This window comes from Ahaetulla prasina, chromosome 7, assembly GCF_028640845.1.
Source record: "Ahaetulla prasina isolate Xishuangbanna chromosome 7, ASM2864084v1, whole genome shotgun sequence".
Lineage (NCBI taxonomy): Eukaryota > Metazoa > Chordata > Lepidosauria > Squamata > Colubridae > Ahaetulla > Ahaetulla prasina.
In genome coordinates this window covers 79,036,006-79,049,254 of record NC_080545.1, presented here as the reverse complement: position 1 = coordinate 79,049,254, position 13,249 = coordinate 79,036,006, and the positions used below count along the sequence as shown (strand labels likewise).

General features: G+C 38.2%; 1 protein-coding gene across 1 annotated transcript in view; it reads right to left on the bottom strand.

Moving 5' to 3' along the window:
* The window catches only part of DGKI (diacylglycerol kinase iota), a 265,587-nt gene that overhangs the window by 46,014 nt on the left and 206,324 nt on the right, over positions 1 to 13,249 (bottom strand). The window contains exon 29 of the mRNA XM_058190874.1: positions 8,195 to 8,220. Coding sequence (XP_058046857.1) covers positions 8,195 to 8,220 — 26 coding nt within the window. The remainder of the gene's footprint in view (positions 1 to 8,194; positions 8,221 to 13,249) is intronic.

The following is a 13,249-nucleotide window of genomic DNA, read 5'->3' as shown; positions in this document are numbered from 1 at the left end:
GGATGGCTGGAGAAGACTGATTTCAGTTACCTTCATCCATAAATCCATTCTGTTCTATGTTTATATTTGCTTCTTTGTAAAAGTCATAAAAATTTCCCAAAGTTGTATTTAAATGCATCTTTGAATAGTATTTCCAGTGTATTTCACTATATTTTCTAAATTTATTTTATCCTAAAAAAATAAAATACATTTTAACCAAGAATTGTGGGAGAGCATTTAGAAAAATCTGAAATCTAAACTATAATAATATTCCAAAATGTATATTGTTCCAGAAATTGCAAATCAAAGGAGTTCACCTTGAAATTTAAAGCAGCTTAAAATCAAGCTGGTTCTTTCAGCAACTCACAAGGTAATAGACTTTTAGATATTTTATTATGAGGATATTTCAGTTTTAAGGCAATAAGTCAGTGAAATTTCTTCTCATTCACTCCACCAATATTGGCATTTATTTTATCGTGAATGAATGTTATATAAAATATCTATGCAATCTATGTGGAAATTAAGATTTATTACTGAGGATGAAAATCCATGCATATAGAGAGCTTTTTAAGAACAAAACTCTAGCACAAAGTAACTGAGCACCGAGCATAAATGGATCCCAAATTAAATGTAGTTTAATTTTGAAGGCACTCTACATTTAACCAGTTAGATTCACACATATAAGCCCTAAAGTATTTTCTTGGCTGTATCTTAGCATAATTTGTCAACCCTGACATGTTGTGTTTATTCAGCAACTTAAAATAAACCAAGTTCTAGCTTTATGAAATCAGCAGGTACATTTTGAATTTCCAGAGGTTCAGTAGATGAGGCAGTTAATGAAGCTATCTATAAGCAGCATTCAGAACTGAGATAGAAAAGTAGCTTTTACTATTTGTTTCCTACTTTCCTGAGATTTTGCAAGGGATGCGATCTCTAAGCCAGGGTGTCAAACTCGATTTCATTGAGGGCCGAATCAGGGTTGTGTTTGAACTTGGGGGGGGGGGGCATGGCCAGTGTATGCGTGACTAGCTTGACATTACTCATGCCAGGGGTACCTGTGGTAGCCTAGTGCTAAGGCAGGAGTTCCCTCAGACCCTCTCTTCCTCTCATTATAATTTCCTTCCTTCCTCCCTTCCTCCCTCCCTTCCTTCCTTCCTTCCTTCCTCTTTCTCTTTTCTTCCCCTCTTTCCTTCTTTTTCTTTCCTTGCTCTCTTCCCATCTTTTTCTTTGTCCTTTCTATTTCCCCTTCTCCTTCCCTGTCCCTTCTTGGATGCTCAAATGCAAAAGGGAAACGTTTCTCCTTTTGATTTGTTTTTTAGTTTGTTTTTCTAGCTCTTTGCCAGCAAAAATGGAGCCAGAGGACCGTGTGTGGCCCCCTTGGGCCTCATATTTGGCCATAATGGCCTCCTGCAGCCCTCTGCCAGTGGAAACAGAGCTTGTATTTGCTGTAGAGGGCTACAGGAGGCTGTCATGGCTGAAAACAGGAACTGGGAGGGGGACACATGCAGCCCTCCCAAGCTTCATTTTTGCTGGCAGAGGCACGGCAGGCCGGTCCTTCCCTGTTTCCAGAGCAGCCCTGTGGACCAGATTTAATCACCCCATGGGCCTTATCCTGCCTGTGGCCCTTGAGTTTGACACCCCTGCTCTAAGCCCTTTTGTCTTATTTTGAGATCATCTCCTACAGCAGATCCAACAATTCCTGCAACTGCACAAACAAATGTTAGTGATGACAAAATAGCCAATGACTTCCTCAGTATGTTTCACACTCAAAGGTTATGGGTTGGGGTTGAATTGTGACCTGATATGGTTGCATTAGCAGCACTGTTTTGTTTTGCGACATATGAATGGACACATGACACATGAATGGATCTCGGTGAAAAACAGAGAGAGCAGGGGAATAAAGAAAGAAAGACTTTCCCCTTTAAAAATGGAGGAATAAAAAAAGGGTACTGATGTGAAAACTACAAAATGAGTTTGAAAAGATTAGGAAGAGTTACCATAGGTAACTGAGATAGATCATGATGTCTTTGTCATCTATAAGGAGTTTAGGCATCAGTATGCAGCTTGAATTTGGCACAGAGGGTGAAGAAAATAGAATAGAGTAGAGCAGAGCAGAGCAGAGCAGAGCAGAGCAGAGCAGAGTAGAGTAGAGTAGAGTAGAGTAGAGTAGAGTAGAATTGGAAAGGACCTTGGAAGTCTTCTAGTCCAGCCCCCTGCTCAAGCAGGAGAACTTATACCATTTCATGAGATATTTTAAACATGTATGTAATTTGGATCTAAGAGTAAAAAAAAGCCAGAGTTGGAATTTATTGTGGCCTCCCACAAGCAAAATATCTTCTGGGCCATTTTAGCCCTTTCCTACTCAGAGGAAATAAAAAAGGAACTGAAAATTTAAAGGCTCATGTCAAGCAATTTAACCCCCAAAGGGAGCTCTGAATGTTCTTTCCAAAGAGAATACATGAGCTTTTTCCTTCCAAAGTGTTTAATTAATCAAAATGGAAACCTATGGGTAGAAATTTCTCCAGGCGCTCTTTCAGCTTCCACCAGAGAACATTTAGAATATTTAGAAACATATACAACGATGTAAAAAAGATGTTGAGACTCTAGGAAGAGTGCAGAGAAGAGCAACAAAGATGATTAGGGGACTGGAGGCTAAAACATATGAAGAACGGTTGCAGGAACTGGGTATTCCTAGTTTAATGAAAAGAAGGACTAGGGGAGACATGATAGCTGTGTTCTAATATCTCAGGGGTTGCCACAAAGAAGAGGGAGTAGGGCTGTTTTCCAAAGCACCTGAGGGTAGAACAAGAAGCAATGGGTGGAAACTAATCAAAGAGAGAAGCAACTTAGAACTAAGGAGAAATTTCCTGACAGTTAGAACAATTAATAAGTGGAACGACTTGCCTTCAGAAGTTGTGAATGCTCCAACACTGGAAATTTTTAAGAAAATGTTGGATAACCATCTGACTGAGATGGTGTAGGGTTTCCTGCCTGGGCAGGGGGTTGGACTAGAAGACCTCCAAGGTCCCTTCCAACTCTGTTGTTATATTATATTATATTATATTATAATTTTGTTGTTATTTGAATGGTTTCCATGTTCCCAAAGTTTATTGTCTTTTCATTCAAAGTTGTATGGAACCACCTATTCTTCAAAGCACTGAATTTAAAAGAAAGATGCAGTTTAATCAGTAATCTCCTTTCATCTAAACTCCAAAAATTAACCTTAAAATGTTTTATTTTATAAGCAGCCAGCAATTCAATGTCAACTGCATGAAATCAACTAATCTAATGTAATAAATTAGATTACAAATTCATATATCCCAACAATATCTGTTGTTTCTGAACTACTTTCTAAAATGTATGAATTAAATACATTCACTGTCTGCTGGTTCAGGAAGCTGTGAGTTCGATCCTAAGTAGAGGCAGATATTTCTCTCTCTGGGCACAATGAGAATATATCTGCTGAACAAAACTCCACATTGGCAACAAGAAGGGCATCCGGCCATTAAACACTCTGCTAGCTCCATTCAGTTGCCCAGACTCGATCCAGAAGAGATTATGGGGTCATCAAAAGATGATGATGACTGTCTGTGGTTCCATGGGTAGGTGGGTGAGTGGGTAAGTGGATAGATGGATGGATGGATGGATGGATGGATGGATGGATGGATGGATGGATGGATGGATGGATGGGAGATTCTGTACTGTTCAGCATTCATTCCACTATGGACTTGCCAGAGTGAAATATTAAATTTCCTTCCAGCACATTCTATGCTTACATCATTGTTGGACTTCACCTGACAATTATATTTCCTGTGAGGAAATATTTTTGTTTTGGATTCTTTAAAAAAAAGCATGGAGTTCAAAAATCAAAGGGAACTAGAAGGAACTAAAGATTACAAAGTTAAAAGAGAAGAACAGTCAAACTTACAAATACAGAGTGAAGTAAAATACTTTCACATTGGACATATTGAAAGATATTTTTGAACAATGGACCAAGAAGTGATTTTAAGAGGGTCTGCCTCTATAGATAGTGTGTGTTTAAAAGATGCCATGGAAAAAGAACAATATTACTTGAAATGTCTTAACTGAAATGCATTTTAAAATGACAAGCTATAAGAATGATATAGAATAATTGGTCATACAAAAGAAACAAAAGTGTCTTAATAATTAAAAGGGATATACTTAATAATTAAAAGGAATATACAAATAGCAAACCAAGAGAGCCACCTGGAAAATTTTCCTATAATGGATTTACAAAAGAGGCTTGTTAAAGCTTTGAGGAATTTTATGAGAAGGGGCAAACAAAAAAATGGGGAAAAAAATATCGAATTGTAAGGCATTATTTGGACGAAATAAAGTTAAAGTTTGTTAGACATAAAAGGGATATAAAATTGTCTTATTTGATCAAAGTTAAATTAGATATGTTGCTATCTCTGGTATCCCTTAATGGACTTTTGTTGGCCTCAGGACTGAAATGACAGGGTTTTATGGATTTGTTTATAGGTAAGAAATGAAATATGGGAAGAAACCATCACAGTTATTTTAAAAAGTTTATACTTGTGAAGGGTGAAGTCAATTTTTATATATTTCTTTTTCTTTACAGTATTTTTATTTTTTCTTTCTTTTATATTTGTCAGAGTGCACACAGTGTGACGATTTTGAGACAACCCAGGAGCAAAATACAGTAAACAGGGGTTTGTCTTTCAAACAGTGGTTTATCTACAAGGAATATATACATACACATACTACGCAAAGTCAGTCAATCAGTCATCAACTATAGCAAGGAACCACATATGGAGAGAGGGATGCCCTCACAGGGCCTCTCTTATATATACAGCCTTTTAAAGTGATAATAGTTTAACCCTGCAGACTCAGTTTCATTGCATCATCATTTCAGTATTACAACATTACAACATTACAGCAGCTGATCCGCTATTAAATCATCATTTCCCGGACATTCTATTCTCTATTTTTCTTGCTTTGCCTTCTTTTTTATTTTCTTTAGTTTGCATTAATTTTATTGATTCAAAATATAATCTTTAATAAAATCACTATTTTAAAAAAGAAATTTGGTTGGTTTTCATGTCTCTGACCACTCCTCTTTATCCTTTACACACATTCACCCAAAGTAGATTCTATGCATACCATATATTCCCTTAGAATTTTCAACCAAAGCATGGAGGCATAAAACTAGAAAGTAACTGAGGCTCACATTTCAGGGAGAGCAACCATTTTTTTAAAGTATTTGTAACGATATTTGTGACCCTGACCCATTCCTCCCCAAACTACAGACCCTGAAGCAATATATTGTAGTCTTTCCTGTTGAGATGTTCCTATTAGCTCAGGCTATGCAACCTCTTGGTCACTGCTCAGAATATCACAAGCAGTTGCAAATCACATAGAGTGTTTTTTGTCAGGAAAGACCCCATAGGAATTGCAATCAACACAGGAATTTTATCTTCCACCTTTTGTCACTGGCTTTGACAAGGGAAAGCTACAACCTGAGTACAAGTCAGCTATACCTTCTGACTGCAAAGGAAAGTCCATCTTAGGAAGGACTAAGTGGTGTTTTGAATTAACTGCAGAAAGAAAGACCTGCATTGCAGATTATACAGTGCTAAACAAGTTACTGCCGTGGCTTGATATAAGAAAGTAACATTTCCCAGCTATAGACTTCAGAAAAGGGGAACATTAAAGAATGTGGTATAAGTTGTAATATTATAATGGTTGACACTATTTATCTTACTAATCACAGGAACCAGTTCCAATAAATTTTTTACCAATGTTCATAAAATGTTATGATTAAAAAAAACATGCAGAGATAGTGCTTCTTGAGGTAATTACTTTAAAAGAGGACAGGAGGATTAACATGGTCAGGTAAAAACTATAAAGAGACAATAGCTCAGTGATGGCTTAATGTTAAATCCCGTGCCTTGGGTTTAATTCTTCTAAAAAGATTGTCAATCTTTTTTATTTAAACACTCTCAAGAAGTCTTCCAAAACAAAAAGTGACAATAAAATAAGTACATATCTAAAAGAGCAGATTATAAAAGATACAACTAATACATTTTTTTAAAAAAATGACAGTAATTAGAAGCCAACTTCAATCCAGCATATTCAATAATTCATGTATTACATAAAACAAAGAATATTATTCAATAAAACCAAATCTGATTAAATAACTCCTTCAAACTGCTTAAACACATACAGTAATGGAGCATAATTCAGTTTTAAGTGGAACACTTTAAGGCATGGAGTGATAATCTGCGATCTGATTTGTTCATAGTACACAGTATAATTTCTAAATGCAGGAAGTTATGAGTATGAAAATATGAATACGAAGTAAGGTGACTCATCTCCAAAACTCAGCCATATGCATAGTTAGGGTTGGGAGGACAGTACAACAGTCAGTGCCTAGAGACTGGTGAATATTCAGGAGAGAGATGTAAGCAGCCAACTACATGCTTCTCCATTATCAATGAAAAGACCTAGATCCTTGCTAGATCACAGGAAGGCTGTCAGGAAAGGAAGTATGTACATGGTATATACATATATACATGGGTATATATCGGTTCTAAATGGCAAAAATTCAATTGCTGATAGGTTTTGTAACCCTTACACTTTTCTCTCTGCAAATCTTGCTAAAGAGAAATTATCTGTCGGACTCATGCTTGGGGAGGGGGGGAATCACTTAATTTTAAACAGCTGACAATATGCCAGACAGATAGCAGAGAAATATTGATTCAACAGACTATTTCTGAAGCTTTGCTGGAGTGGGACCCTTAAAATAATAAGAAGAGAGGATATTGGTCTGGTGTAGTGGCCAGGTAAGATATCCTCTTGTGAAAGTCAACAAGTAAGTCACAGAACACCTTGAAGGCAAGGAAGGCTATGTTGATATAAATTACTCTCCTGCAAACTGCATTTTTTAAAGCATTGGTACTAAATATTCTGCCTTCAGAAAGAGAAATCTCAAACTCTTGCGCTTGCCTTTTAAGTGCACTTTTCTATGGTACTGTAGTGAGTTTCCTCCACCAGCCATTTCACTGTCACTAAGCAGAAGCTTTCGATGTCCTTGGTATGATACGTGGCTATGGCTTTGTTTCATCCTTTCAAAGTAAGCTCATAAATTGCTTTTATAGTTCTGGAGCGGTTCAGGATATTGATCAAGCTGTAGCACATGTCTCTTGGCACAGTGGCACCGGTGGTTAAACAGAACATGAGAGCCGTTTGTGCAGAGGAAGAAAATAGGGAAAGTAGAAAAGAAAAATAGATCGTGGGGACAGCCATTGAGGATTAAAATCAAGAAGCTGCCCAAGGAAGAACTTTATCAGTCATCTGACACTCAATTAATAGATCAAATGAGGGAGCAATAACATAAGGTAAGGAAATCCCGTACTACCAACCAATAAATCAATGTCCATGGGCAAGCTGCTTGATATGTATACCTGAGACAGACTCAATGACTTCAGTGTAATGTTTCCTCTGAAGCATGGAAGGCAAGGTTTTGGCAAGGATCTAATGAAATAAATTTATCATTCAGTAGTAGAAAGATAGAAGGGAACAGCGTGTGCTCTCTTAACATTGTAAAATCACATTTGAAAGGCCTTGCATCTTGCAATTCCAGGAACCGTTAAGATAGCTTTAGGTAAATCCCAGTAATTGTGATCTTCTAACCATCCTGTTCGTACAACCGCTAACTTGTGAAGCATCGTAGAGATGGCTGAGAGTGGGGATAAACCTTGTAAAATGTTGTGTAAATGCTCACAATTATTATCATCATCTCGTTTTTCTCTATAGACCATGGGTTAGTAGTCATGAATAACAGATGTTATATTGCAAACAAAGTTACTGAAGCAAAAAGCAAGTTTATTGAACTAGATTTATGATAGAACAGAAGTCCACTCACGGCTTTTCTGCAAAACTGGATAGATCAGGGTCTCCAGCCTTGGTCCCTTTAAGACTTGTGGACTTCAACTCCCAGAATCCCTCAGCCAGCAAAGTCCACAAGTCTTAAAGGGACCAAGGTTGGAGACCCCTGGGATAGATTATCCTGCGTATATTTAATGAAATGACAGAGGAGTTATCTCTATGTCCATATCAACTTTTACTTATTTCTGTACTTCAAATTCATTTTCAGCTACAACTTTACTGACCCTTTCTCAACAAAATCAATTTCAAGTTCAGCAGAGGAATTTGTGAAATGGAATCTTACCTTGATCTTCTGAAGAAACAGGAGACCTACAAGTAAAGAAATAACAAGGAGCTTTAGTCTTTGGTTTCTTTAGGGTTTTTTTTGTTGTTGTTTTTAAAAAAGATTTTAGTGGCCTTGTTGGAATTTCTGCAGTGGTATCTACAAGGTGAAATAGGACGGGACGGCAAACTGTAAAAACGTAGGACACAAATCACACAAGCTGCCACCTTAAAGCTCTTAAATCAGAACATTGAGATCCTAGAGAGACACTTTTCAACATTGCTCATTTTATCCTAACAAACATATCTTGCAGCCAGTATCAGCAAAACCTTGGCCCATTCTGCATTCTGAACTAACACTAAAACTTGAAATTCAAGATCAGAAGTAGTATAACATATTGCTGGCTACTTTGCTTTTCAAGTATTCAAGGAGAGAGAGGGGGGGAGGAGGGAGTTTGTTGTTAGATATACCCCTAAAATAGCAAATATAAAGATCTTATTGTTAAGCAGTTTGAGCAATACCATTATTACAAAGTTAAAATCCCATGTACTTTACATTAACAATAGCAAATGTAGACAGAATAACAGAAGGTGAGTAATAAATAGATGGAATGAGATGGGGTATTGTTATAACTTTAGAGTCCCCTTCCAAAGCTGTCTGGCAATCTTTGTCTCCCCCTTTTCAGCAGTTTTGAAGATAAAAATTTTAAAAACCTAGTTGTCACCAGTTCTGTCTTCAATTCTAAGGTCCTTCAATCCCACCGTGGAGTACAAAAGTCAGTCTCTCTCTCTCTCTCTTGAGCCAGCTCAAGATAAAGCGAGAAAATAAGAAAATAATTGATTTTGTAGCTTGGGCCAAAGGTTAATACAATTTGGCATTTTAGCAGTAAGCAAGGGGGTAGATTAGATCAGGGACACAGTGAAGAAGAAAATCTATAGTTTAGGGGTAAAGCTCATGTCTTGATGGCAGGAAGTATGAGCCGTACTTCCCTGACAACTTCAGCTAGAACAATTCAGCAGAACAGACAATGTGAAAATCTACTCCTGTCATACAGATTCAGTCGTGATAGTCAAATAATTCAATCTTGTATATCAAGCATTTCTAGTGTACAGGTAGTCCTTGACTTATGACCACTGTTGAGCCCAGCATTTCTGCGGTTAAGTGGGTTTTGCCCCATTTTACAATCTTTCTCGTCACAGTTGTTAAGTGTCACAGCAGCGGTTAAGTTAGTAACCTGGTTGTTAAGTGAATCTGGCTTCCCCGTTGCCTTCACTCGTCAGAAGATTGCAAAAGGTGATCCCATGATCCCAGGACACTGCAATCATCGTAAATGTCAAAGTTTGTTACCAAGTGCCCGAAGTTTGACCATGTGGATACTGCAATGAGTGTAAGTGTGGAAAAAAAATGCTCTTAAGTCATTTTTTCCCCCCAGTGCTGTTATAACTTCAAAACAGTCACTAAACAGATGCATTGTAAGTCGAACACTATCTGTATGGCATTGATGGATGAGGGTTTAATCCAACCAGTGGTGGGATTCAAATAATTCAAATAATTTAGGAACCAGTTCTCTGCCCTAATGACCAGCTGGGTGGGTGTGGCCATGGTGAGCGTGGCCAAGGATGTGACAGGCAGCACTCAGCCTCCTGCACCTCCCTGGGACCAAAAACGGGCCGCAAGGAGGGGACATGCCACGCCCCGTGCCCCGCTTTGGCTCTAGTAGGCCTCCCTGCACTTACCCGGGAGTCAAAATGCGGCACATGGGGATTCCTGGAAGGGGAGGAGACAGGCGGGGCCAGCCAGCAATTTAACTTCCAGTTCACCCAAGCCATCCCGAACTGGCTGAATGCCACCACTGAATCCAACCTGTTAAATTAAATAATTCCTATGCATTCAAAAAAAAATTATCAGGACTGAATATTAAATCTTATGACAATTGAAGAAATATATAAGTGATGAAAAGTTGAATTTGAGAAGCTGGATTGTAATTTAAGAAATGGACTTATGAAATTTGAAGGAATATACAAGTGGGGGGGGGGAAATTTGAACTTTAGAAGATGGACTAATTTTTAAAATGGACTGTAAGAAGAATGGACATTAAATGTTATGGCAATTGAAAAAATATACAAGTGATAAAAATTTGAGTTCGAGAAGATGGACTGTAATTTGAGAAATGGACTTATGAAATTTGAAGGAATATACAAGTGGGGAAAAAAAATTGAATTTGAGAAGATGGATTAATTTTAAAAAAATGGACCGTAAGAAGAAGTAATATGTGAAGTTGGTATTGTTTCTTTTCTTTTTTTTATTATTCTTTCCTATCTTTTTATTTTTATTGTGAGGGGATCTATAGTTTTAAAAAATTTTTAAGGTGGGAGGTTATGTATATTTTGTATACTTTAGCTTGTGATTGTTGGTTAAAATATCCGGTATTTGCTCTGGGAAGTCTGGGGGGAAGGGGAGGAGGGGGAAGGGGAAATGAATCAATAAGTGATACATGGATTGATTATTAATGTACAGTAATTTTTGAAGATATGAAATTAAAAAATTTAAAATGATATTGGGGATGCTCGACTGCCATTTCAGGAAGAGAAGGAGAGAGGAGTAGAAGGAGGGAAGAAAGTAGATAGGAAAGTGTAGAGAAGGAGGAGGGGAATAAGAGGGTTAGATAGGGTGGAAGAAGGGAGGAGTGGAGAAGGAGGAGAGGAAGTAGTAAAGTGAAGGGGATGAAGGATGGGAAAGTAGTAGAGGGTAGAGAGGGAGGTTGTGTAGTAAGGAAGTGGCAGTCGGGCAGGCCTGAATCAGTAATAAATAAAAATTAATGATTAATGATGGATAATAGTTTGTACATAAATATGATGTTGAAAAATGGAAATTAAAAAAAAAATATTATCAGATGTGGGAAGGGAAAGAACTGATGTTGAAGTAGCTTCTGTCCCTCACAAACTATACAGTATTTATCAGCTTGTTGTCTGTACCATTTTTACTGTTGTACTGTCTGGGGGAACCAAACGAAGGGAAAAGCATCTTTTGAGTTATTAACTCTGCTGAAGAGCTTATGAGAATGAGCTCTCCAAGATTTTTCTAAAATTTAGTCCCACTGCTATCCCTTGTAGCCATGCAGTAGCATAAAAGGTAGCTAAGCCTGGGTACTTGCAATTACTTAAATTCAGAAAGCAGCAGCGCACAATTATCCACTTTATAATTACAAGTGAGCATCTTTCAGGTTGCATCTTTTAAAGAGTGCCTCAGTAGAATTGTTATCACTGCAAGATGGTTAGAGGCAATTAGCCTTGCATCTGAAACTACCTGAAGCAGAAACTGGGAGAAGAAAAAATGGCTATGATCGTTTTGGCTGAGAAAATTGTAACTGTTCTACTCTATCTGTCCAGACCATGGAGTAGACACAGATCTGTTTGTTTGTGAGGAAGAAAGGCGATGACAGTCTAAGCCAATGGTTCCCAACCTTTCTTTTTGGCCATGGCCCACCTAAGCATCTCTAAAATCTAGATTCCACCCCCTCTCTCCATAACATGTAATTCTTACTTTATTCAAAAAGTGAACTCCCACTCATGCGGAGGAAGCCTAAAAGGCCATTAACTTGGTTTAAACAAGGTTCCAATTGTCCCCATTAAAAATCAAATCCCCCCACCCCCGTGGGGCGTGGGCCCCATGTTGGGAATCACTGGTCTAAGCCAACTTTAAACATGCAGGATTGCCAGAATGGGAACCTTAGACTCACTCACGTCAATGGGAACCATATATTAAAATAAATACACCCTATAACTGAACATTTCCACTGGAATATGAAGAAACCCAATTGTGAAGGAAAGCAAACCAGAGGCTAGTATGGTCTAGTGGTTAAGTCACCAGGCAAGAAAGTGGGAGACTGTGAATTCAAGTCCTGCATTAGCCATGAAAGCCAGCTGGGTGGCTTTGGACCAGTCATTTTCTCTCAGTTCAACCCACCTCACAGGATTGTTGTGGAGAAAATAGGAGGAGGGAGATGTGTTAAATACGTTTGCCACTTTGACTTATTTGTAAAAATAATATAGGTGGGGATACAAATAAATAAGCAGGAGGCTAATAACAAGGTTTAGTCTTGCCAGACTAAAGCAACTTTCTGTATAGCTACAGATACAGTTTGGAAAAGGCTAAGGAGGAGCCATTTTAATTATCTTTCTGCTATCCAAATTTCAAAGCTCCACCACCTCTTTACCCTCTGAAAAATGGAGGGCCCCCCTCCTGGGAATCCAGACTACATTCCACCACAGTAGAAAACAATAAATGGTCAAGGTCATAGTGCTGATATTATACTGTTCCTACAATAGGCTTGGCAATGTAGTGGAATGAACCCAGTCTCGCAGTTTGTACAACACACTGAACCACAAACTTAACAACCTAGACAATAAGCCACTAACCAATATAGATAGTCCTCGACTTACAACCACAATTGAGCCCAAAGTTTATGTTGTTGAGACATTTGTTAAGTGGGTTTTGCCCCATTTTACGACCTTTCTTGCTACAGTTGTTAAATGAAACATTGCAGTTGATAAGTTAATAACCCAGTTGTTAAGAGAATCTGGCTTCCCCATTGACTTTGTTTGCCAGAAGGTCACAAAAGGGGATCACATGACCCTGGGACCACAGCAACAATCATAAATATGAACCAGTTGCCAATCATCTGAATTTTGATCACATGATCATGGGGATGCCACAAAGGTTGTAAATGTGAAAAACGGTCATAACTCACATTTTACAGTGCCGTTATAACTTTGAACAGGCATTAAATGAACCCTTGTAAATCAAGGACTACCTGTCATTCATTCTAATCCAGTTTAATATTCATCAAAATTAGCATTTGTGCGTATACTTCTGCTGGTCCCCATCTATCTGTTTATGAACATAGCAAGGCACTATTTCCCACTTGTGGACTTTCAACCAGGGCTGAAATTCAGCAGGTTCTGGAGAACCGGTAGCGGAAATTTTGAGCAGTTCGGAGAACCAGCAAATACCACCTCTTGCTGGCCCCAGAGTGGGGTGGGAATGGAGATTTTGCAGTATCTTTCTCCTGCCACG